Here is a 27,273-nt window from a genome sequence, read left to right as displayed (position 1 = left end):
CAGTCAGAAAGGCAGCTTTAAAAGCCTCTGTGAGGAAGGAGAGCCTCCAAGATGTCAGCAGATACCCTGCAGTTCCTCTGAGAAAGGAAGAAATGCTGTTCCACAGGACCTTTTCATCTTCAAGTAATGAAGGGCTCATATGTTAATTGATTAAAATTTGGGCTGCCACCATAAACAATCATTAAGCAAGGCTCATTTTCTTATGTCTTCCAGGTCATTGTGACAGTCTCCAGTGAGTTCCCTTTCTTTTATACGCTTTATTTTATTCCATTTCATTTCACATGATGATAATCCTGGAGGAGCTGAACATCCAGCAATCTGTGTGGTCACTTTGGTGATCATGGAAGCAGAAAACACCAAAACAAACTGAAAAGACTGTTGAAGGGGCAAGCCTGGGCACCTCCTGAGGGGATTTTGGGCTAACTCCCCATGGTGGATCTTGCAACAAGGATATTGCTGGACCCTGTCATGAGAATGTCACACCCAGGATGAACCAGAAAGTGTCTGCAGGCAGAGGTGCAGCTCTGCAGGTAAGATGCAGGAGAGGCCCAGGAGGATGCCTGGGGGAGAGCTGGCAGAGCTGAGCTTAGCCTGAGGCAGGTGAGATGCTGACAGGCACCTCCCTGTGCCTCACTTGTGGGGCGCGTGTTGCTGCACTCTGGTCTGTGAGCTCTGGGAGCTCCTGTCAAGGCAGGAACTGCAAAGATGATGCTCAGCAGCACAAGGGAACCCACGGGCATTTTGGGATTTCACCTGTTTGTCCTGCTTCTTCCCTCCCCAGGGGAATGAGAGAAGAGCACAAAGAACTCCTTTCCAGCCCAGATCCTGATCATGAAGAAATGCTGCCCAGCCCTCAGTCTGGTCTATGTGCCAGCAGAGATGATGATGTGTGCGCCAGGCTGCTTGGCCAAGCTGGAAAAGCCAACTTGGCTTTCTGTGAATCAGTCTCCACAAAAATTAATGGGGTCAGTAAACCAGGCATGTGTGAGTGCACAATCTCCAAACACCCCATGCTTCTGCAAATAACATATGGTATTATTTTCTGGGCACAGAGAGTACCTTTGCCTGAAGAGAGCAAGCTACTGAAGAGAGGATTCATGGCTATGAAGGACTGTCCCTGGAAGGAGGAACTGCATTTTAAGGAGGAGTCTCAATGAAATGAGAGAATGGTTCTTTGCCCATGAAGGGTAGGAGAATCCTATAATTCTATTTCCTTAGTTCATGAATAGAATGTAATCATTAGTGACACAGCAATGACAAAAAGAAAGGCACTCCATGCTCTATCTTTACTCCTAAGACAACTATTTAGTCTTTATTTCCAGCAATGCATTACTGAAAAATGATTTTATAAAAATTACTATGCAATATCTGCACGTAGCATGAGGAAGGTTTCCTATGTAGCTCTGATGGGAAGCAAGGAGGATAAATGAAACAGTACTTCCAGAAGAGTGGTTTCACTGGGAACAGATGCAGGCACATTTCTGTCAGAGTGAGATGGCAATGGCAGTTCTTCCTCATTCAGCATCTTTTAATTAGCCCTCTGCTGTTTGGAAACCTGAGAGCATTGTTGGTACTACCTCTGTTTATTAAAGATTCATATTCAGACTTTGCTGGCCGTGGGTCATTTGCTTTTTGGAACCAGAGCAACAGAAAATTGTGCCTGAGATATCTGAAAGAGAAGTACTTAATGAAATGACTAACGTCTTCAGCCAAGTGTCTAGTTGATTACAGGGTCCAAACAGCAGAACAGCAATAAATCTGCCACAAAGAGAATTGTCAGTCAAGAAAAAAGGCATAAAACCAAAGAGACAGGGAGGCAAGAGCTAAAAATGTGAAAATGCAAATCTAGTGTTATTTTTACTAGTCAGAGCTCTGATATTTGAGCGCATATGCTAATTTGGTCAAGTGTGAGATCCCACCATGTCTCAGAGAGCACTACTTTACAGGGAAGGTGAAGTTCCATTCTGCAATAATTTTAAATGTTACATATTTTCTCCAAGGAAAAAAAAAAAAAAAAAAAAAAAAAGCAGTGAAAACCCCTGAAAACCCCTACAACATTTTTCAGCATAAAGAAGCCCAAAGCCTTTCCTTTGCCATGAAACAGTGTATAAATAAAAACAGTTGTTGTACATTTATGATGTTTCCACCAGAGATATTTCTTATCTTCCTCTGCTCTGAGTAGAAAATGGTGATCAGAAACTCAAATTTCTGGATGTCAGCACAGACTTCTCCAAGCCCCCTGCCCCTGTGAGTAGGACATTAAATGCCCATTTAAAGCAAATCTGGCAGTATATGCCTGCATAAAGAGCCTGGCAATCAGTCCCAAATGCCTTCTCTATCATTTGGATTCCTGCAAGGTTTTTCTTTCTGGTACACAGGGCATCTTTGTTGACATTACCAGCAGGCAAGCTGAAATGAAGCCAGGCTTAACATCACGCCTCGACACTGGAACAGGCATTGTAGCACGGTTCAGCCGCGTGTCGGGAGGCTGGTGGGAGCCCTCATTTACCCAGGCAGCTTTGGGGGTGTTCAGTGTCTCAACACAACATCATGCAGAGACATCTGAACGAGCTCTAGGCAGGGGCTGGGCAAGGTGAACCTCAGGTATCTTGCTCCTAGCAGCCTGGTTCAGACACACAGTCGGTGACAGCCCTTCACTGGGGGGCAGTGACAGTCACCTCTGTACCCACCTCGGCACAGCACCCACCCACAAAGCCACCTGCACGCACAGGCAGCAAAACTGGACTGCTGCAGGTGGCTTGGACACACCTTTGTTTTGATGTGAGCGTCAAAAGGACCACACAAATCCACCTCCAAGCACCACTGAGCTTTACAGTGATTTACAGCCCCACAGCAGCTCTGCTGCACCCCTTGAACAGACAGGCAAGGTACTGACACGCTCGGTGCAGTCTCCAGGGACTTCTGGCAGCCTGGCCAAACTCAGGTACCCACAGTGGTCTCTGCAGCACAGCTCAAGAGGATGGCACCCAAAACTGCCTGGCATCATTGCCTGGTTTGGCATGCACTGAACATCATATATATGCTGACATACATACATAGAAAACATATTCAGAATGCACACTGGCACACAGTGTTTTACACTTTCTATGAATCATACCCTACAACCTGTCTGTGCTTGCAGGAGACTGAAATCCTATCACTGCTCTCTTAAGAACATCATTAAGAGGCTTAAAGAATAGAGATTCTGCGTGTCTCCTTCAAAACAAATTTTGCTGTAATTTTTGAGGTTGATGTAAAACTTTAGCTGCAGTGCAGAACAATAAACAATACATATTTTATAATGGCAGCACAAAAATAGCACGCAATATTTCTTTCCTGGGCCTGCTAGTGCTTCTCTTCTGTTTTAAGATCACAAGAGAAGAAAAGCATGGCTTATTTTGTGTGCCTTCCATTCAATGTTTGTTATTTATTTATCTAATTTATTTTTCCTTTTTGTTCTTTGCAGCCCTGCCTCTGCACTAAGGGCTTTAGCATGCCTACTTTGCATGGTGGCTTCCCTGGGATATTTTACCTATTTCAACTGTTCAAATGTTTATCTTCACCAGGACTAAAAGGAGAAAAGCTTGATTCCCTCAGGGTGATGCAATGTTTCTGCATGGCATTTCAATAGCGTTCTGTTATTCAAACAATTAGAAATCACAGAGACCATGCACAGAATTATCAGCATACTGCATGGAGATTTTTATTATTATGTAGTGCGTAATGAAAATGATTTGAAGGACCCCAAAGCATCATAACAGAAGGAAGCACTGAATAATCAGGTGATTTTTTTTTTTTTTTTACTACAAGGGCCCAAAATATTGTTTAGTGGACATATGTCAAGCTAAAATGCACTAAAGTGGTGAATATATTTACTGATGGCCTTCCTTGCATACCAAATGCAACACACTCTGGGAATGTAGCTGGAGACAGGCAGGAGCTCAGGCTACAGCTGCCACACTGCTGCTGCTGCACAGCAGGGACGGACTGGCAGTGCTTTAAAGTACACATGGGCTTTTCAGAGCATGCTTTGCATGGCAGCTCATGGAGGATGTTCCAAAACCATAGGCTGCTCCTGGAGACACCTTGCTGTGCAGCCGTGAGCAGAGTCCCTGGGTGCTGACTGCTTCCCAGAGCTCAGTGAGGAGCTGGTCTCATGCTCCTCCAGTTTTCAAGAAGTCATCCCGGAGGTTGCAGCTCATAAAAAAAATCTTTAATCTGCAGTGCAAGACACTGCAACTTGAGTCCTAATTCCCCTTTCATTTTTGACCTGTAACTTTCTGCAGTAAATTTTTGACAAAAAAACATTACAAACTTCACCTTTGCCTCCTTTTTACAATTCACAGGACCAATTATAGTATGACCTTCACCTGGCTTCCCAATGCCTCTGGTGCCCTCAACAGTACATTGAATTGTGTGCTAACAACTTTAGGGCAAAATAAATGTCTCTCTTTTATTTTATTTATTTATTTTTTGTCCTTCTAAATATCATTCTTATTTAAAAGATACTAAATTGTGTAAAGCGGTTTTTGCTACCTAGGATGCTTTAAAGCCAAACAGGCAATCACAAGGCTGATGACTAGGTTTGAAGAGTCATGGAAAAGCCCTCATGCTAGCTGTGTGACCAGAGAAGAAAATTCCAATTCTGTGCACATGCCAATTCAAGTGTCTGGAGGTGCCTAATGGGTAAAGTTTATTTAGAACTCATAGAGTAAAATAAATGCCTTTCTATGGTTTGCCTACCCCTGGTGTCCTTCACGTCTCTGTGGTCTGTGCTAAAACAAAGCTTTGCAGACTGTTTCTGTCTCTGTAAACATTTGAGGCTGTCCTTCGTGAACGGTTTATTGCTGTGTGCCTCACACTGCTGATCCTGTTCACTCCTGTCTTGAAGCCAGCAGAATAATGAAAATTGCTTCCACAAATCCCACAGTTTCACCCCGGACTGAACAACCAGTGGGAAAATTGCAACATCCAGTGGGAAGCATGGGACACTACAAACACGTGTGCCTCCCGCCTCCTCAGGGATTCAATATTCTGAGATGGAAGAGACCCACAAAAATCACCTTAAATAAATGGCCCATGCAGAGATTGGACCCAGAACCTTGGTGTTATTAGCACCACACCCTAACCAGGGGTAGCTGCCTGAGGCAGCACCACCTGAACTGGCCACATATCCCAGGATACCCAGCTTGGTCAGCTGTCTTCAACCACAAAACAAAATCCAAGCTGCTATTCAATGCAATTTTAGGAGGATACTTCCAGGCTTTCCTTCAGGCATTGTTTGCACCTCCTGCACAGGCAGAAATAAGGCAGTGAAATGAGATCTCAGCCCATAGGTATGAGCCTGGGACCCAACAAATCACTGCATTTGCAAGAAGGAAGGGTGCAGTAGTAACCCTCTTTTCCTCAGAGCATTCAGGTCTGTAGGTAAAAGCTGCTGTACAAAACTAGGCACTCCTGCTGGCTCTGCCTCGTTTGCTGCCTCGTGATGACCACGGTGGCTGGCTGCTTTTGGGATCAGGCCCCAAGGGACAGTACTGATGCCAGGGAAAGAAGACAGACAAATGACTGCAATGTGCCATCTCAAGGACATGTCCTTGCCAGCAAACTAAAGGGATGAGAGTAACTTTCTTCAGGGCTGGCACACAGATGAGTGGAATCCACCTGCAGAAAGGAGCAAGTGCTGTGCACTGGCCAGGACTCGTGTCCCTGGAGCACCCGGGATGCTCCACTGGGGAGAGCTCCCTTACAAAACAGGCAGGCTGAGACACAGCAATTAAATCTGTTCATCTGGGGACATCTCACACAGGCTTTTAGCTGCAGCCTACACGGGGGAAGGGACTGGGGCAGGACATGGGCTCTGTGGGGAAGGGACACCTGCCACTCTGCAGGGGCTGTGAGAGCTGAGGTCAGCCCCGTGCGTCAGCTCCTACTGAGTTTTCCTCAGGCTCATATTTAATGCATGGGATGTATTTTTAATGGTTTAGATGTGTGAACAAACCGTGGCCTTGATGTTCCTACATGGGTGTGTGAAGGAGCCTCTGACCTTCTGCAACGCATGCAGTTCTATTTTAATAGTTAACATAAAGTGGGATGGAAGAGATGAAGCATTCTATTAAGACATTTGATAATAAATTGGTAAGTGCTTTCCCAGTGTTTTACATAGTTATTCTCCGTGCTGATCTATTTAGCCAACACATGTAATTCTGAGCTACAAAGTTGTATTCCTGCTTTCGTAAACATACTTACATAAAACTCAATAACAACACAGTCTATTTATTGCTAAAACGCTAGTAGGAAATTGGAAAAGGTATAAATACAATTCATTGCTGGTGATCTCCTGCCCCCTGAAGGCACTGTAAGGCTCCAAATCTTGCTCAGTTCACAGCATCATAAAACCGAAGCAATAAATGTCACTCCTTTCTTGATTGCGCATTAGGCCAATCGGCTTTTTATTGCGACTAAATAGGCCGTCAGGAAGGCAGCGCTCACTTTACTGCTGGGGGATGACTTTGCCTAAATGGGGGGCCAGGGAGGGAGGAAAGCTTACTTTTAAATAACAAGGCTAAGAGAAAACAGGGGGGAAAGAAAGGTGCAAAAGCACGTCGCTCTGCAAGGCCTTTGCACTCGCTCTTTCATGCTGTAATGCCTTGATGTACGCAGACGATTATGTGTCAATGCACATTAATATCTGATGTGCATTACCATATTATCATCCCTTATGTGCACTTTCACAGGCTGCTGAGCCCAGGCTCTCCCAGCCGGGGGTTACACAGCCAGCATCACCGTGGGGGTACCAACGGAGCCCGCACAGCTCCGGGGAGCGCCCATGCACAGTGCTGCCCTTGCAGGGCCCCAAGGGACCCTCCTGTGTCCCTCCCACTGAGCAGCAGGAGCTGGGTGATCTTCACAACCCCCTGTGTTACAGCAGGAGCACAGAACAGACTGCCAAAGCTGTTCCTCCCAGTGTAAATAGAGGAATGTGCTCAGAAGGCTGGGACACTTTCCTACCCAGGACTGAAAACCACAGTCATAGCTGGCAGCAGAGGAGTTAAAAAAAAAAAAAATCCCAAATCCTGGGTTCATTTGCTCCCCTGTTGATCTGGGCACATGAAATGGTGGCTCTCCACCAAGCTGTCACATGTACATGCTGTATCCAGACACTGCCTGGAAAGAGAGAAGGATGCTCCTGCCGCACACAATACTGAGCCACACACGTGCACCCTTGTGACAGGTCCTGGTCGGTGTCAACGCAGTCCCACGGCCACACCACATCCTCCAGCTGCCCCTGCCAAGCCTTCAATGCACCTGCTCATGCTGGGTGAGCCATTCCAGCCTCCCAACCAGGCAGAGGGAAAGCAGGAGAGGACAACTTCCCTTCCAGCCTTGGGTAGTGACCCCAAAATCCTCCCTGAGCCTTTGAACGTGGGCAGCCACGGCAGCTCCTCCCCACTCTTCAGCAAACAGCCAACTGGACTAATTGCAATTCAGCTTTACATTTCCTCCCCTTGCACAGCCCTTTGTCCCTCCAGCCTTCTCTGCCATGACCAGCCATCCCTCCATGCCTCCCATCCACACACACACACACACACACACACACACACACACAGATAGGTGTCCTAGCCATGGAAACCTGTCAGGAAAATTGGTCTGTGCTGAACCATACTTTTAAAATTATTGCAGCTTTTTTCCCCCAACTCTAATGTCGACAGACTACTAATTGCAAAGACAAATGATGACTCTGACTCTTACAAGCCTTCCTCCCCTTGAATTTCAGAATAATTTGTCTTGCTCCTACAGGAGCATGGCATGGTAAGACACGAAAACCCCCCAAAATCTCAGAAATTATTTTTGGCTTTTCACAAATCAATATTTCCTCTGAAGCAACTGAAGCAGTCAGTAAGGCAAATTCTGCTTTTATCATCACAATTTCCAAGTTATTCCTTTGCACTGTAAGACTGACAGAGCATTTGCACTCCAGCTGAGTTTGTTCTCCCTTCTGCCAGCAAAAGGCTCCACAGGCTACCAAGAAGTTACTCCATAATTATCAAACTGGGAGAGAACTTTGTTCCACTGAAGTCAGTGGGATAACTTTCATTGACTTCCCTAAGTTGGAAGTTCACCTTCTGAACTGAAAGCCAAGTTTGGGTGAGCATCTGAAAAGAGGAGCACAAGGGAAAAAACCAAAAAACTATAAGCTTTATGACTGTGTAGAGTATTATTCCCTGGACACACAACAGGTTTTGCTGTAGTTGCAAAAGGTAAAAAATGTCATTTTTATTACAAACCCAAATGTTAGGGATTCTAGTTTTTGGATAAGAGATGGATGTGTCATATAGGGTCCTTAAAAACCTGCTTGGGTGAGTAGTACAGATGGAATACAATGTGGGTTTGCATTTATCTGAGAACATTTAGAGCCGTGATATATAGTCTACACGACAGACTTCCTCGATGTATAGAGAAAATATAGCCAATTTCTTTGTGTAGGCAGAATTATTTACCAGTGTGTTCCAAAGTGTATTGGTAATAAAACACTATGAAGTATAAGTAACTCCAGACAATCTTGGCTTATGTTAAAACAAGTTTTTTGGTTTTTTTTAAGTATGTTATTAAGAAAATAAATCCCAAGAATCTGGAAAGGCAAGACTTACTCAAAAGAACATAAGCCTCTGAAGGATTGTGTTGACTCAATGGATAGAAAGGTCAAATTCTCCCAACCATCATCCTAAAGGAGTTGGGAATCAGTCTCACTTCAAAATTAAATAGGCTATTTTGGCACAGGATGAAAGATGCAGAGATGGTAAAGTGATTCTGTGAAACTCGCTTGACTGAGAGAAATGGCTGGTTTTAACTAAGCCCAAATAATATATATGCAGAGTAAAACAATTTCACCAGATGGCCAAACAAGCCATCATTTTTCCAAGCATTAACTTTCTAGCCAGGCCTGTAGCAGTGCAATCAGTTTAGAAACACAAGGTGCTCATTCCCTCATCCTCCTCTGGAGAACTGGACCACAGGCTCTTCTTGGGGCTGCTGAAGATAAAGCCAACTGCTTTTTCCATACCATCCCTGCCTCCTTCTGCAGACTCCTTCTGAGAAAGAGGAAAACCACCTATTTTTGGCTTGATTTAGGGTCTTTCTGAAGTCTGTGGGGATCTCTCCCTGTTTATGTTTGGGAACAAAGTCACTTTTACACCTAGGCCACTTTAAGTTGAAACTGCCCTCTGAAAGAGTCCTACAATATCTCAGCAGCTTGCCAGAGGGAAACCTGACAGGAACCATGGCATTTATGCAATGCTTACCTTATTTTCTGACCCTAACATGATCTCTAGACACTGCTTTCTAATAAGCCAAATCTTTCACCGAAGCTGGAGCTGCTGCAATGTTGTTCTTGTTTGTGCTGTGGACAGCAATTCAAGCTAAAATTTTGTATTTTGCTGTTCTACCCATTTTTGTGTCTGTTCATATGGCATTTTTTCCCATTCCCAAATGAAGAAACATGGCTGGGCTCTCTCTCTAGCTCTCCAGGCAGCAGATCTGCCTCTTATAAAAGCCTCCAACCTGGTCCTTCCTTAGAGCAGGCATTGTAATGAAAATGTAACATACAGATGGGTAGGCATCATCTTGCTTTTTGTAACATTCCTCATGTTTTGTCTTCCATTGCAAATGCTTCATTGACTAATTTCCAGTTGCTTAGGCTACATTTTTTTCAGTATTGCTGACTCTTAACCCACTGAAGGGTGTCTCTACACTTATCTCAACAGTCTCCCTGGAAGTCAGCTGCTTTCCTTTTATTTCAAAATATTTTACCCTTGAACATGCACCAAATGAAACTTTACCAGGTAACAGCGACAGAAGTGGGTTAGTTTCTGGGCAGGCACTGCAGGCAGCTCTGCTATCAGGTTGGGGCTAAGATAAATGACGTGTGAGAGGGTGCCTTGGTCATCTTCTGCTGTGCAATGCAGGGATTGTGCTCCAGTGCCTTTACTTCCCTCTGCAAACCCTTGCCTGGACTCCTATTAGACATGACTACTAAGCTCCATGTGAAAATTTATGCAGCAGCAGCTTCACTTCATGCCTTAGGTATGATCTCAAGTTAAGCAGAGATTTAAGTTTTTGCAGAATCGCGTATTTTTAATGATCTGATTCCATTCCTGTGCTTATTTGAGCACAAGTCCAACACGTATGTGTAAGTTCTATGCCTAGCTATGAACAAAGATTACTTTTTCACTGGAAGATAACGGAAAGCAGCAGAAAACCCTGATATAGCTACTGTATAATGCCTGGGACGTTGCAGATGTTAAAGCAGCTCGTTGTTTCTGCATCTGGAACAAGTAGGTCACACATAGTTATTATACACACTGCTGAACACGAAGCAGCCAATACCCGTGTAATGTATGTGAGACTTCAAACTACCTTTTAGTACTTTATAGCAGTACAGCATCTTGTTTGCAAATGCTCTGCTTGAGAGCAACTGATGGAAGGGGGAAGGGACGCAAAGCTGACTGACCTAATTGCTGCATGGATCGAGAAGCTGGCAAAATCATTAGTTTCTTTTATATGTTTTTTTTTCCTATACTATAATCAAGATAAATATTGATTGCTGGGGCAGTATTGATTGCAGGGGTGGCTGCAGATGGCAGCTGCATGATTTGCACAGATATCTCCCATATACAGAGCCACTTATTTGCATGAGAATGAGGTTTCACCCTCCTCACATGCTTCTGGCTGTTCACTTGCCTTATAGGAGCATTTACCCAAACGAAATGTACCGTGATTAGCAGTAAAATATGAAATGAGGGACTGAAAGAGTTAATCTTTGTAACACCTTTTGTGCATGTGCCTGTGTGCTGTGGCTAAGTGGAGTTTGTTGTCCCAGCTGTGGGGACAGAGGCACAGGACACGGGGTCCTGCTGTAATTGTGCTGCAGTGCCACAATTGTGCTGAGTGCCTCAGCTGGGAATGGCATGCGGGAATGCCAGCCAGCCCAGCATGCCTGGGACCAGCCCTCCTTCCTTCCCACTGATCCCCACACTGAGCAAGCCCAGCTCCTTCCTCCAGGCATCCTGGATGCCTCCCTGCAAGCTCCCAGCTTGGGGTCATCAGTGACCCTGAAGAATGGCTTCAGCATCTCCTGAGCTGAACCTGCCCCCTGGGATCCTCGGAATGGGAATGGGCCAGGCTTGTGAGGAGGGAAGGAAGCCTCCTACCACAAGCACAGTGCCTACTGCAGAGCGTGATACGCCACTCCCAGCCAAGGAGAAGTCCTTGGGTGAGTGGGAGCAAGCCACAGGAAGCAGCAGGGGCGTTTAGGCACTTTTTACCACTGGTGCCAGCCCTCAAGTGGCTCATTTCAGGGCTAGGCACCTCCTGCCAGGGACCTGCTGCCTCTCTCCTCCACCTGCAGCCTCCAGCAGGGAGCAAAGGGAAGGCAGAGGAGAACTCTGGAGGCCTCCTCACCTCCTTGGAGGCTGCCATGCTGTAGGGGAAGCTCTCTCTGAGCGCCCCACACACTGCTGTGTGTCTTTCCTTCCAGCTAGCAACCTGCATCTTATTGTTTATTATTGTGGGTGGTGCTGCTCACTTCCACACTGCTGCTGGCTGACCTGCTGATAATGGAAATCAAAGGGAAATTTATGCATATTTAACCCCAATTCATCATTTTGATTTTGATTAACTCTGCAAGTCAGAGGTTTGCAGGCTTTAATCTTGTTTTAAGAAAATACCCCTGGTCCCCTCCACTGTCAGCATTTTCCAACTGGAAACTCAACCAAAGAATCTTTCTTATTTATCTCCTTCCACTTTGAACAAACAGCTGCCCAGTATTTATCCAAGCCATGGTTTGTCCAGTGTAGGGAGTGCTCTTATTTCCTCAGTGGCCCATAAGGAGGAGCTAATGGTGGAACCCAGGTTTCTGACACTAAGCCACTCCAGCAGAGAGCAGGCACTCCATTTGGTGAGCACTATTTATGTACAGTGAGTGTTTCATAGATGCTTTTTGGAAGATCTGAGCAATACACCACGGTTCAAAACGTTACGCCTCATTCTTCAATTCCCTTTAAGTATATCTCTTGGGGTGTTATGTTGAGTAGCCCTGTCTTACAAAATCAATTATTCCTTAGCCAGCTCAGAAATAAAACTCAAAGCAAGCAACACCAAATGTCTGATTTACCAATAGATTGCAACCCCGTGCTAAAGAGCGTAGCCACTGCCCTGCTTTAAATATTCATGAAGCCCACTGGTGCAAAATGCATTAAAGGTGGGAATAATGCCAGTAATACATGATCCTCTTAGTGACAAGAAGCTTTCACATATTAAAGCAGCAAGATGTTAAAGACTTTCAAGTGAACAGTCTTTGTTTTTAACTTGGAGAAAGAGATTCACTAATGGAATGCCAAATTGCATTCACTCTCACGATACTTGACTGCAGAATAGGATAATAACACATGTGTGCTTCTGCATGCCATGGAAAACCTGTTATTACAGAGGTTTCTTTCCTGCCTTTTCTCCGTACTTCCCAGAAAATGCTCAGACAAATCTTACCCCTTCAAGTAATCTTCTGTGTGCCAACCCCCCATTAGAATCCCAGGAGTCTAGCCATTAACAGATTGGTTTTACGCAAATAAAAAGATTTAAAAATAATGGTGACACAGTACAATAGCACAATTTAGATGAGTGACAACTGGCAATGAATAACCAAGGGAAAAAAAAAAAAAGACAAAAGGAGTTAAACTGGAGATAACGGTCTGCAAAATATAGGCTGTGACAACGCAGAAGAATGTCAATTGTCACTTTAAATCATCAGCAGCCCAACCACATCTGCTACCACACCTGTGCTCTCTTTTCTGATCTACTCTGGCACCCTAGAAACAGTAGGTGAACAGCCAGCCTTGCATCTCCAGCTCTCTGAAATCTGGCTCTGCTACCAGCCTGCATTCCTCGTACCTGGAGTGGATCAGGCACTGACCCTGCACCCTCAAACTGCTCCTGACTGAAAGGGACTCGCTGCTGGTGCTGGGATCAAAATCCTGTCATAACAGGTCCCAGGACCACCAGGAACTGCTGACCCCGTTTGGACTTTACAAACCTCATCAGTCAGGTAAGACAGCTAAAGGAGCCCTGCTCGCATCTGATACTTCATCCACATAAAAACAGTGAACAAATAATAAATTGGCATTTATTGGCAAGCAGTGTGGGGCAATATGTGCCCCTGGTGCCAAACATGAAAATTCAACTAACATATATTTGAAAGAGGGATCTACAACCTCCCCATATAGTCCACTTTTATTCTAGAAATAAGAATAATGAAAAGCTGAGAGCCAGAAGGCTCATTGTTTAGAAAGACACTTACCCAAGACAAATCAGGGGCCAAGGACAGGAAAACAGAGCTCTGTTATGGCATATGAAGTTGCTTACTTCAAAGCAGACCTTTCACAGGCTTTACATGGGGTTTGGGTTTTTGGATGGGAATCGGCTCTCCAGCCTCCTAACAGTTTGTCTGGGAGCATCTTCCCAGTGCCAGCCCTTCCCTGCCTCCTGCCCCCAGAAGCACCTTCCCCTGCAGAAAGAGCTCCTGTCAGTAAAGACCGAGCACCTCAGCTCCCACCATCATTATGCTGCTCTGTAAAAGCCAACTTGTTTCAACGGGGAGGAATTGTATTGTGCAAAAGCTGCAGTGGGAACACTGGGCTAAGTTGGATCAGGCAGTTTTACCAAGCTATTTCTGGAAAAAAATAAACACTGCTACTCAGTGCTTATGATTAATAATGTTATCTTGTAGCTAATTTTATTCCTTGCCCCTCTCTTCTCCTGCCTTCCAATTTGGAAGCGCACTTAATTATGAAAACATGAGCACTAGACTGTGAATTTTGATATATTAATTTCACCATGGTTTTGTTTCTACACTGCACCACCAAAGCTCTCAAGGACAACCAGTCAAGGAGACAATGAAAATCATAACACCTGGGGTAATTTTCTTAAGCAAAGTCAACATTAGGCAATTTCTAACTCACAAATTTCATTACATTACTGAAACCTATAACCATGATGCACCTTGCTCCTGTTTTTCAACACCACAATTTCCTCTGATGACTGAAGCCAGAGCAAGGGCTCAGTGGTTGGTTTGCTCAAGGCTTTTTTAAGGACCAGAACCAGAGATTAGCGATTACTAAGAGGCTGGCAAGACAAAACCAAAATGAGCACAAATGGATAACCATGACCATATTCCTGAGCTTCTTCACTCAACAGCAGAACTCCTAATTTCATGCCTGGCCATGGGTGCACGGATGCCTTGCCTGGGTGGGGTCAGCTGCCCAACAGTGGGCCGAGCTATCATTGTCACCATTCACTTACTGACTCCTCCATTCTGATTCTCCACACTGAAGCTCTGGCCTCATGGTTTTACTGACACCTCACTGCCCAGTTTGCACATCCATTCTTTAGCTACCACTAGCCCACAGCTCCAGAAACACCACCCAGGCAACAGCTCTGACATTTGCACGGTTATTCTGTTGTCCCCCTAAATCTGTTTTAGTTAGTTAGGGAGAAACATGAAGCGTGGCATTAGGGCAGAGTTAGAAATGTGAATAAGTGACCTTTCTGATCTATTGGCTGCTCCAAAATCACAATGAAATGATTAGCTCAGAGTTGGCTTAATATAAGTTTGCATATATCCTAGACAAAATGAAAAATAAAAGTCTGAGTTGACAGAATTATTTCCCTTCAACTTATGTAATTAAGGTTTAAAATAAAAAAAAACTGAATGATTTTTTAAACCCTTTGTAAAAAATAAAAATTAAAACCATTTCCATTGAGAAAATGTCCAAATGTACACTCTCATATTTTCAAGCAATTGAGGACAAGGTTTTCAACTCCAGCAAACTAGGAAAAAGCGAGACAGATTTCCCAGCCTTTCTAATGCCACACATGAATTAACATGATGATAATACTAATGATACTTTTTAACTGGGAAAGCTTTAGGTCAATTATTTTTCCCAATTCTATTTTTACTGAAGTATGAAGCTGTAAAACCCCAGATGGAATAACATAAGTTATAATGGCAACAAAATGGATAACTGTGTTTCTAAACTTGGTCTAAATTGTGCATGTTCCAAAATTATAAACCAGAGTGTTTTATACATTTTTTCAGAGTAATAACCACCTCAGTCACTTTGAGATGAATCTCTGGGTGCAGAAAATTGAGTACCTAACATTTGTAATGCTTTCCAAACCACAGTACCTTTAAATAATACAACATTCATTAAAATAGAAGAGTAGAGCAAATTACTGTACCAAACATCCTCTGCATCTTCATCGCACTCTGCCCCAAACTGGCAAATGTCACAGGTCGATGTCTCTTTTTGATTGGTTTCACCTGAGCCTTCATTGACTGTTTGATGGAAAGCAGAAGAATACACATTAGTAAAGACAGCACTGTAGCAAAGCACTTCTCTTTCTCTAGAGAAATCTATTCAGTGCATCAGCTTAACGCGCTGCTCACAAAGCCAACAGCCGGCCACCAGCGTTCCTGAGCGGGCCAGCACAGAGACCTCCACGCTGGCCTGTGACAAATCCCCTCAATTACAGAGTTAAAAGGAAAACCAGAGCAACCCCCTTCCTTTTCCCTCTCCCTTAAACAACGACCTCTTCAAGCTGCAGCCCAGGAAGGTCGTGTCCCCACTGAGCCTTACTGCTTTGTTCCCTGGGAAAATAACGGAGGGGCATTGATAGCATCACATGCTGCCTCGTGTCCTTTACCCGTGAAGGCCTTCAGATGGCCCCAAGGGGATGCTTTCCTCGAAAATGTTTTGAAATTACCTGCCATGTGGTGCAATCTAGCCCACTCCAAAGGCAGAACATTTTTCTCTGTGGAAGCACAGCTATGAGCCCCAAGGACTAGTTATCTCTGGCAGGGAAGATTTAGTGCTGTCCAGAGGAGAGGACAATCTCCAGCAGAGGTTAAATTTGAAACCAGGAGAAAGTCAATGCTCATGTCTGCAATTGTGTAAGATTTGTACCTGGCCCGTAAGTCAAAAACAAGAAGGCACTAAAGGGAAAATAAAAATATGGGTGTAAGAAGACTGTGAAAAAACACTGATGGCTGAGACCACTAAGGTGGGCACCAAGAAGAAGGGTTGTTAAAAGATCCAAAAGAAACATTATCCATGTTTCTAGTGAAGTGTATAAACACCCTTTGATATCTTCTGAAAGACACCTCCCCCTAGCAAGACACCGTACCTAGTGCTACCGCTCTGCCAGTTGCAGACTTACTAAACCAACGCAGACTTTGAGCAGGCAGCAGCTCTGACTGATGCTGTTATCTGCACCAACAGCCTCTGCAGTGCCATCTCTCCTGCATTTGGAGGCTTCTGCACACCTGGGGGCAGCCCACCGAAGCTGGTGGACATATTGGAGTGTGTTGGTGGCCCCAGTGACACCCACTGGACAAATCATCTGCCTGATGTACATCCAGGTTGTTAGCAGAGGCTTTTGTGCCAGAGTGCTCTGACTTGGAATAAACTGCTTTTGTTATTTACTCAAAAAAGGACGAGAATCCCAGGCTTTCACAAAGCTGTTTGAGGAGAAAGGGCTCTTGCCCCTAGAAGAGCAAGTGTGACCCCCATTCCTGTTTTTCAGCAGACTTGCTTCCCTATCCTGGGCAAGTCAGGTAACCTCTGCCATGCTTCCCACTATGTGATAGCAGGAATAATATAATTTCCTCCCAACAGTGAATGCTGAAACAAGTATATTAAAATATTGTGATATGCTTAGATAGTACGGTGATAGAAATCACAGAAATACCAAAGGTAGATGACTTATCTAAAATGCTTTTTTCCTGAGCCTGAATATAGTCAAAGGAAGTGTTGGTACTTTTAGGTATGGACTACGCTGCATCAATTTCTTATCAGTCATGCTTGAATTTAGGCTATATTAAAGAGAAAAAACTTTACCTATGAAAAGCACTTTATTATCTGATTATCCCAAAAGGAAAAGAAAAAAGGGAGTCTTGCTCTATTTGTGTAAATTTGCTCACCTTTATATCCATAAAATTAATGTACAAAAAACCAAAGGAGAAGCCAGGAAAAACACACTCTGGATTTTTGTTCTACTGCATTGTCAGGCTTTACAAGGGAGGGTCTTAGCTGTGGTTTTTCTGTTTCCTTAAATTTCTGTTTCCTGAGAAACTCTGTAGGCTCACATGTTATAAAAGCCAATGTAGGAGGGTGGACAAGGAGTGCACATCCTCACACCATTAGCATCTCCACGTGCTGCCTGTGTGATTCTGGCCCCACGGCATCACCAGGCTCGTGATCCTCCCCACCTCCCTGCAGCTGCATCCAGGCCCGCAATGTTTCATTTACATTTTAAATATAGAAATCTCTTTTACTGAGGAGATAACTTTGACAGCCAATCGTGGCAGGGGATTTCCAGTGGTTAAGATATTAGGCAGGACATGTAATGAGTGGCTACGGGACCCACGGGCAGATGACTTCTTACGACAGCCAAGCATTCCTCACCTATCCGAAACATGACAATTGCTCCAGTTCAGGAGGGTGAGAATATATACTTTATGGAATGGAGCTTTAATTTCTTTATTTTGTTATTCTGCAAATCACTTCCCTTGCATTTCCTTTTAATTTAAAACATATGCCCTGCTTTCTTCCTCCCTGTAATATTTCTATTCATAACTGCCCAGCACGTGTTGCTTAGCCGGGGACCTCACACGGTTCTACATCACAGAATAAGTGAAATAGCTACTTAAACCATTAAAAAAGGCATTTGAAACACTGAGCACATTGAAGAGAAGTAACTGATTTGGAGAAGATCATCCACTCTACAGCACATTGCAGCTCTGAATTTCTACTTGAAAATAAAAGGTCACTCCTTTATATTTTTCTGAGAAGCCCTGTGACCAGCTTTCCATAGTCAATGTGCACGTTGTCATCAAATGTGCAAATGTGCAGCAGTCCTTGCTAAAAAAGACAGCTGTTTATCTCCTGTTTATGCTCTTTCTGTTGTCAGTAACACAGATAACATTATTCTTTACATTTCTTTAAGGTGTGTTTTCTCTCCCTACACAAACATGCCCACTGGCATATGCACCCACACCCAGAACTGACACACACAGGGCTTGTTTTCTCCATGCTGTGCAGATAAGTGCTTTGATAAATCAGACATCTTACAACGAGTTATTTTCCCAATATTCCCTGCTGCTTTCTAGCTTGAGGACTAGTGGATGCTTATTTTCTAAGGTGACTCTTTTTCCTTTTTACCCCTCACTGCACTTGCTGATTTGCACTTCTTTTCTAACCCAACTGGAAAAAATTGTTAGCAAAAAATAATCTAGTTTCTGGATTCCTCTTCTAAAACAGAGAATGAATCTTCTTTTCATGCATGTTAGGTATTTTCATATTAGCAACTACTGAGGCTTTAGCACCAAGGCCCTGCAGGAACATAGTAGGGCTCCAGGCAGGCTAATCACTGAAGCCCACCACTTATTCTCACACAACTGAGAAATGTTAAGATGCAAATTCCTATTTGTATTAGCAAGATTATCAACTTTGAGAGTCCAAATAAATGTGCTAACAAGGGTTAGAAGGTCACTAACATTATCTGAAAGTCACTTCAGAGACTACATCAATCTCCTAAGCAATATAAATTCTCAGCTGTGAAGGCACTACACACAATTTAGAGAGTCAATGGACTGTGATAACCACAACAGCTCCTGTTTTAATCATTTGGTCCTTCTCTGGCATTCTCACAGTGCTCAGATCAGATAGCTGTGATTCCAAGAATGTCTGTATTGTTTGCAGGTCCCACAAGAAAGAAGCCATTTCTGAGGCATTTTACTCTGTCTCCCTAGGTGAAAAAAAAACCAGATTGAAAGTATCGTTGGTAGATTGGTCTGACCCTGTGCTTATTTCCTGTAACATCAGGAGTGAACTAAAAACCCCAAAGCTGCCCATGCCCACTGTAGACATCTCTAGTTTCTCTTTACACTTAATCTCTTTGAATCAAGTCTTCTGTAGGTGCTACAACCCCCCAAAAAATCATGCTAGGACTTTACCCACACAGCTTCCCAGACTCATGCTCTATTAGGAGATGGATTGGTGGTTTAGAGGTTTTAAAACATAGACATCAAAATATCTGTGCTTGAGCTTCTGATTAACCCTTGCTCAGTGTCTTCCCAAGGTGCCTGACGAGTGGCAAAGCTGGGATGGCAATAGATTCCTTGCAATTTCCAGAAAAGCAGCTCCAGTGGGATGGTTAGGAGTATGCACAGCATCTTGATCTGGGACACCAAGTGGCACAGGGGACAGGCACGTACCTTGCCCCACAGACCACAATGTGAGGAGTAAACAGGTGTGGGAAGAGTAGCTGGTGAGAGACAATCAGGTGGCAACACTGGCTAGACACAGATCTCTGAATCTTTCTTTGCTAGCACGCCTCTGACGTTAAAAGGGCAAACTCAAGAAAGCCTCAGCTCAGTGTTCACATGGCTTTTTAGACTACTTAACAATCCTTACTCAATATATTTCAACTACGCTGGAGAACACAACAAAGAAACAATATAAAACATCACCACATGTTTGAATATACAAAATATGACTATAATGAATTATGAATTATGACTACTCTTATGTAGTCTTCCTTTGATCGATGTGATCAGACACGTGCTCATCACAACCCTTGATTCTGACTTGACTCCTCATGGTGGGATATCTTTGCTATTGTTGAAAGAGAAACTTCAAAAAAAGGCTTGCTCTAGCTCATCCTAACAGGATACATGCTTGTTTTCAGCTATAAAATCTAGGTAATAGCAAAAATCACACGCAGATGAGAGTTGATGGCCATTTTTGTATTGCAGAACGAAATACAATGTGCAAATTAAAATGTAGTGGAGGAGGATGCTCTTCAGACCAGCTGAGGTGATTTTGCCACATACTTCAGTTCTATCAGGAGTGCTCTGAGCAGGTGAGAAGGTGAATGGATAAAGTGAGAAAGCTCTAAGCAAGCAGGACAGAGAAGCCAGCAGAATTTACTAAATGTGTGAGAACAAGCACTACCTGCACTAGCAGACGACTAACAACACCTCACAAACTGCACCAATAAAAGCCCAGATGCTGCAAGCGACTTCACTCCAATCAATAAGCTTTTTTTCCTTAAAGCATTAGCTCAGTCTAAACCTGCAAAGTGAGAAAAATGAAGGGTGCGAGGCAGGGGGTCAACTCGCCAATGACTCTGCCCTCAAAGTCTGGCAGAGGTTCAGAACGGCATTACCGTCAAAATGAAAGGAAAATGGCCTACAGTATTGGTAATAAATTCAAACTCTGACGTGACTTGCTCTGCTTTACTCCTGCCAGCTGGCTCCATCTCAATAAATACAAATTTGCCCTCTCTCACACCCATAAACACCCTGGGGAAATTACTTATTGCAGGGGAAAACAAGTGTCTGTGCCCAGCTCAGGACCCAACTTCTAAAGGAGACCTGGAGCATCCTCCTTCACACCAACGTGCCTTGGATGGTTTCTGCACAGCACCCCAGGTGAAACCCCCCTTGAAACTCCCTCTCTGCTATATGGGCAGGTGATTTAAACAGCACTGGGGCCGTGCCATACCTGAGCAGGCTGCCTGGGAAATCAGACCCCCTTTCTCAGGGTTTAGACTGCCCCAGGTCCCATCCTTGGATACACCTCTGTGTTGCCATTCTCAGCCAAGCGCTGGAAAAGGTTAATGGGATGACTCTGGCATGATGTAAATACCTAGCAGGCTTTTTGAGGAGGAACTGGATGCACCCAGCCAGCTCAGATTGCTGATAAAATGTGCTCTTATCTTATTGCTAAAGACCATGTAGATAGAGCCTGGCACTGCTTTGATGCCAGTCAGACTCAATTTGCAGTGTTTTTCAGTTCTCGTATTCATACTGTGATTCTCAGCTTATATTTATTTTCTTAAAAATCATAACCAGGGGATTATCTCAATGTGTAAGGATTTCAGCTTCCATGTATACATTTGTTTTGAAAGGTATGCCTAAGCTTTAGAGCAGTGGAGAAAATACTTGTGAGTGTAACAAATACCAGGAACACTCTCATAATTTTTAAAAACTACTTTTGTAGGGTTGATTCATGATTTTGCAGTCCAATGCTGCATTGATGTCAGGCAGGAAAGCAGCACCTCTGGAGCAGCTGACCCTTGTGCACAGCCCCTCGCTGAGTTCACGCACACCTTGTGGGTGAAGGCTGTGCTTCTGCCCTGGATACAGTCACAGTGCAAGGAAACTGTCTGGGAATGCCCTTTTTGGGCAATAACCGGGACAAAAATTGCTTCAAACTACTACTAAACACTCTGCTCTCCATCAGTCACCAGGCCCGTGGGCTTGAGGGTCTCCCCTGGTGAGATGGGCAGCATTCCCACCCTCTGAACATCACTTATCGGGGCTAAAAGTGGATGGGATGGGGCTGGTTTCACAGGAACTGCACTGCTCCTCTGCAGCTCTCTCCTTTCAGCAACTGGAGGTCTCCTGCAGCAGGCCATGACCCTCCACAGCCCTCTGCAGGGACTTGTCTGCATTTCTGCAAGCATGGCCAGGAGAGAACAGATTCAATTCTTAGTCAAAGTGTGTATTTATTCTAAACAAACACCACTTGCTTGTTGCTGTCTCATGCATATTCCTGCAGCTCCCACAGTGCATTTGATAAAAAATTAAATGCGAGTCAAGGCCAGTTTCCCCTAGCAAATATCTCTAATGGTGTTACAAAAGGAATGGCTCATTGAATAAAACCCTATTGTAAGCCTTCTGAACGCTGACATGAAACAGCTGTGGTTATTGCACCTCTGTGTGGTCCCCCTACAAAATTTGACGTTTGCCTGGTGCTGTGGGCTGCCAGCACTGCAGATTTATGAAGGTGGACGATGACCAGCACTGACAATATTTGCCAGCGTGAGGAAGAGTAGGCTCATTTAATTTTGCCAAGAGCTTCCCCTCAAAAACAGCTTTGAGTAAAAAGCCAAAATAGCACATGGGGACTATTCATCTCTGCCTTGCATTAATTTAAAGAGAAACTCCACTTCCTCGGAGGAGAATTTTCAAGAAATAGATATATCTTTTTGTAAAAACATGCCTGCAATGCTGCCAAAGCTTTGGTGGCATCAGTCCCTGCTTTTATATATTTCAATATGCACAACAGAATGAACAAAATAACCAAGTGGACATGGCCAGAGCTGGGAGGATGCAATGCACGGGTCACCAATCAAGGCCATTATTTAACAGCCTGGAAGGAAATTACTGTAGCCCTAATTGCAAGGACCGGAAGATTTTTCAGGATCAAGGAGAAATAAAAAAAGGTGATGTCTGATTCCTCCCTCAGGTTGACTTGCCTGGCCACACAGATCATTAAACCTCAGCACTGTGTCAGGGTAGGTAGGAAGCTGCAGTCCAGGGAAGTGCCCAATGTCTTAACGCTTCTCTTATTTGTCAGAAAATGGCCATCACAGGTTACCCTGAAGCAGAGTTGGGTGTGAGCTGCTGCTGCTGCCTGGTCCTGTGCACCACAAAGAAGTCGAGCAGGCCAGGATGGAACTCCATAGCTGGAGTGTATGGACTCTATACATGCTGGAGCATGGCACTTACAAATCCTGTCATGAAATACTGCATGAGATGAAGGTTCAGTTAGAAGAATACGAGGCAGCGCTGCCTTCCTCTATAGGAGAAGGAGAAGACGTTACAGGTGGACATAAACCACAGAAATTACCCATCTGTGCTTTCCCTGACCTCTGCCAAGAACTCACATCCTACCTGAGGTTCTGAGCACTTTCAGTCATTGTAGGCAGAGAGGAACCCACATCACTAAATTTACAGACATTCCGTGAAAAAATAAAATAAAATCCAAAGTCATGGTTTCACAAAGCCCAAAATAAGCAACCCCCAAATGGGTGATGTGACTTTTCCAGGGCTTTCCACACTGAAAGGGTGCTTTTGCCAGCTTCCTACCTGGTGGAAAGATTAACAGAAGTCTTAAATGTGAACCTTTACAGCTACTCATCTTTCAAGAAACAGAATGAAAGGAACAAAGATAAAACCTAAAAGAGCTGTCTGGCATCCACTTGGTGACTACTTCAGTTTTAAGATCTTTGTCACTTTGCTATTGATTTAAGTCTGTGTATCCTTTTGAATATTAGTATGGCTAGCAAGATAGCAACATCATACATAAAAATGTTCTTTATTCCAGAACAGATGAAACTCCCAGTGGTAAAAGAAGATTTAGGTATCTCTGAAGATTTCTTATCACTGTGCAACATAACTCTCTAATGGTTCAGTGCCTTGGAGGGTCATCTGAGATCACTTATCACATAAATCAAATAGGTGGCAGGCTATAAGAATGGAAGCCTATAGCAATTTCATGTCTTTGCTTGCAGACATCAAATCTATCTTTTAGGCAGACTATAGAGGAGATAATATGCCACTCCATTTAAGCCAGTGAGGAAACCCAAATCTGGGTATTAACCAATTTTTGGGAAGCTGCTCCTGGTCTCGACTGCACCACAATTATCTTGGGAAATGACTGGTTTTAAATCCTAAAACGTGGATGGCAGACACTGGTCCTGGTTTTAATTTACACTAAAGCTGCTGTAACATCACTCTGGCAATGGAAGGGAGTGCCAGATCAAGTGAAAGTCCAATTCAGTTTGTGTCCCATTTACATAATCAGTGGTGTGTAAAGTGGATCCACTGTACAAATGACTTGGGTCTACCTATCACTGGATTCAACAAGAGGAACACAGTTTTCTTCTCCCTTTCTACTCTTCTTCCATGTCATACTCCTTTCTCTTGATTTCTGTGCTGTTAGTGCAGGTTACCCACACGTAGCAGAGCTGGAGCTGCCCCGGGGCTCAGAAGCATCACGTGGGTGTGTGCCAAGCTCATTTTTAGTAGTGGGGTCTCAGAAGGGGGCAGTTCAGAGGGGTGCCAAAACTGACAGTCACAGCCCATGTCCAGCCAGGCTGTAGCCTCATGACTGAGAGACATGAGAGAAGCCTTAGCTGCCTTTTCCTCCACCAGCTCAGTGGATCCCCAATCCCCCTTCACAGCTCCTACCCCAGAATTTAGTGTTTCTGCAGCAGCAGCACTCCCTCATCTGCAACGGCCACCACTGATCTGATCCTCTGAACTGTACAACCAGGGCTCATCCCGAGCTCTGTTCCCTGTGAGAACTCCCTTTAAAAACTAAAACAAAGCAAAAATGCATTTCAGAGCTAGCTGTCAAGACCTCCTTCCTGATACACGTGAAGGTATTTCTGCTTTCCCAAAGCTGTAAGTAGGTATTCCTTGGGTCTCTGCGGCAGCTCGGGGTGCACAGGAGTGCTGGCACCTAAAGAACTTGCCAGAAGCTGAGATGAGGGCAGCTGCAAAGCCTCCAAGTCTTGCTGGAGGAGATACAATATTTATGCAACATAGATCCTATCTTTTACATAACCCTACTCTTCAACAAACATGAAAACATATGGCGTCAGTTAATTGCATGAAAATATTTGGTAGGAAGACAATCTTTCAGGACAAATGGGGAAAAAAAAACCCCAATCAAGACATGTTGTTCCCATTTATTCCCATTATTAGTGGGCAGGTTGAGGCAGTGCATGAGTACTGGCTTAAAGCACTCCTTGGTTTATGGTTTATGGTTTATGGTTTATTCAGTGGAATAGCTGTGCCCATGAGAAACCCTGGCAGCACTGCTGATGACCTAGGCAGACAGGCAAGGCAGCTCATGAAGGAGTAGCACAGCCACTCCTTCAAGGGTGGCCAGGATTTAGGAGCAGGAGCCTCCATGAACCAGGTCTGTGAATAAACAGGGGATCTAATTTTGTGCTGTCACCCAGAATTTACATGACTGGGAGAAAAAGCTTCCCAGACCTCCACTAACAGGACAAACAGGCTGAGTGTGACACTTCAAACTCAGCCTTGAGTTTAAAAGCGTGGATTTGAATCCATTTACACCAGAACAATGTTGCCCTTCTGAGTATAATTTTACAGACGTGTTTATGATATAGGGGGAGCCATATGGCACAAAAGGTTTAAACATTTAATCTCACTTAGCTTCAATACACTGCATATCCAGAAAATTGGAAGCCCAGCAGGAAAATGCCAGATTTCATTCTCACTTAGTCGTGATTAACCTTTATGAGCTCGCTCGGAGTTTTGTCACCTGTGAAGTCACTTGGGGCCGGCAGGCTCCAAAAGCCCCGGCTTGCTGCTTTGGCCAGGGGACCACAGCTGCTGAGCTGGAGCTCTCCAAGAGCTCTGCTGTCCAAAATGGGGTATTCCCCTGCCCCAAATGGCAGTGCAGCCTGCCCCTACATTCCCTGACTATGGGAAGTGTAAAAGGGACTATAGGGGATGAATGACCTGCAGGGACTCTTCCCTTTTCCCTCCTGCAGCTGGGCCTCCTTGGCTGAGCTGGGTCCAGTTGAGAGCAGCCTTACCCCAGCAGACAGACACAAGGCAAGCAGCTGATACATACCACACTTTGCAAATATGCTCTTTCTCATTAATACTGATTCCCACACACAAACACTTTAGCTATATTCACTGATTGCATTACCATTGCAGAAGTGTAATTAACAAATTAAAAGGGAGGATTGTGATTCAGTTTAATTTGGGGGAAATCTTTAAATAAATAAAAAAAAAAAGGAGTCTGATGAGTCTGATGTTTGAGGATCGTTACCCTCTGCTATTTGCTTTAATTCTTTGGACATGCTCTAAGAGAAATGCTTTCCTTGAAACAAACACATCCTGAGCGTGCTGCAGTAGTGGTTACGTGGGCACTTAAGGAAGAAACAAAGCCAAAAAACCCAAACAAATGAAAGAAATCCTGACAGATGCTAGATCCAGATACTAGATTGGTATCTAGTGATGAAGGTGTATCATCGTGGAGAGAGGAAGGGGGGAAATGCCAGCTGGAAGGTGGTCAGACCGATCTGAGACTGACAGCTTATTCACCAAAACTTATGCAAAGCAACACAAAACGTGCACACTGCCTGCCCACAAATATTTGTGCAAGGAGCAAAAGCAGAAAACCCCCCATACTTGCTGCCCTTCCAGATCCTTGCATGATAAAATAAGCCAGTTCCACTGAGTAAATCAATGTTTGTGAGAGCAGTCAAAATTCCCGAGCCAAAGTTAGACTGAATTTCTCCCCAAACACCAAGTGAGCACTCCTGGAAGAATGGCTGTGAAATGATACATACTGCCCCTCACATTTCTGCCAAAAACACCTTTCAGGTGATCTAATATTATGAGAAACCATAATCATTAAGGATTGATCATGCTAATATAATTTTCCGGATGGCTTATTAACCTACTAAGACATGTTTTTCTCTACTTCCCTTCATTAGCGACAGCGATAATTAGGTAAGGACAGAGTAGCAAAATTGATCATGTGCTACTGCCGAAGGGGACAGAGAATGTATCGTGGACATTCAGCATCATGTTCTCCAAACTCCAGATGCATTAATTTTAGTTAGTACCACAGCTATTTTCTGCCTTTGATACAAGGAATCTGCTAATGTAGATATTGTATAACTGGAGCTTATTTTTCTCGTATTCCAAAATGGAATTTTCTTTTCCCCTTAAAGTTCACGGCACAAAATGAGATGAGACAGGAAAACATCCCCCTCTCAAGTTGTCCTCTCCCCATGAAAGCAGCACTTTGAAAGCAGAGCAGCTTCAGAGCCCTGGCTGGGAAGCAGAGGAGGGAGTTTTAGTGTCACCTCCCGGGCAGTAACCCCAGAGCTGCAGCTGACCTGCAGCATCAACCTTCCCCCACCATCCCACTGATGTGGCAAGCGCCTGGAAACCCAGGAGTGACAGAGGCATCACAGCCATGGGGAATTTTTACACATTTTTTAAAAAAATGTGAGCAACTGGCTTTCCCTGAGCTCTCCCCCGTGTGAGCAAGAGGAAGGTTTTTGTGGATAAATGCATTATAGGGAGCTGAAAAGAGTTGACATTACAAACTTGGCACTCTGATGGCATCCTGCACGAACAGGGGAGGGGAGGATCTGCCAAAGCAAGAGCCAGACATAATATAAAAAGCATCAGCCCAGCATATTGACCTTATTTAAGCCCAAATGGCATAACACTAGAATACTTAATGCAAAAATGTCATAAATATTCTTTATTCTACATGCACATTAATGTTTTCTTTAAATATGCAATTCACTTGATATCTGCAAACCCCCCTTCTTCAGATGCAAAATCCAAAATAATGATTATATCAG

General features: G+C 44.2%; 1 protein-coding gene across 1 annotated transcript in view; it reads right to left on the bottom strand.

Moving 5' to 3' along the window:
- The window catches only part of TMEFF2 (transmembrane protein with EGF like and two follistatin like domains 2), a 124,022-nt gene that overhangs the window by 36,146 nt on the left and 60,603 nt on the right, over positions 1 to 27,273 (bottom strand). Inside the window, exon 5 of the mRNA XM_058840345.1 lies at positions 15,292 to 15,388. Coding sequence (XP_058696328.1) covers positions 15,292 to 15,388 — 97 coding nt within the window. The remainder of the gene's footprint in view (positions 1 to 15,291; positions 15,389 to 27,273) is intronic.

Source organism: Poecile atricapillus, chromosome 5 (genome assembly GCF_030490865.1).
Source record: "Poecile atricapillus isolate bPoeAtr1 chromosome 5, bPoeAtr1.hap1, whole genome shotgun sequence".
Taxonomy (NCBI): Eukaryota; Metazoa; Chordata; class Aves; order Passeriformes; family Paridae; genus Poecile; species Poecile atricapillus.
The sequence above is the reverse complement of the archived record's forward strand: the minus strand, read 5'-3'. Positions and strand labels throughout refer to the sequence as shown.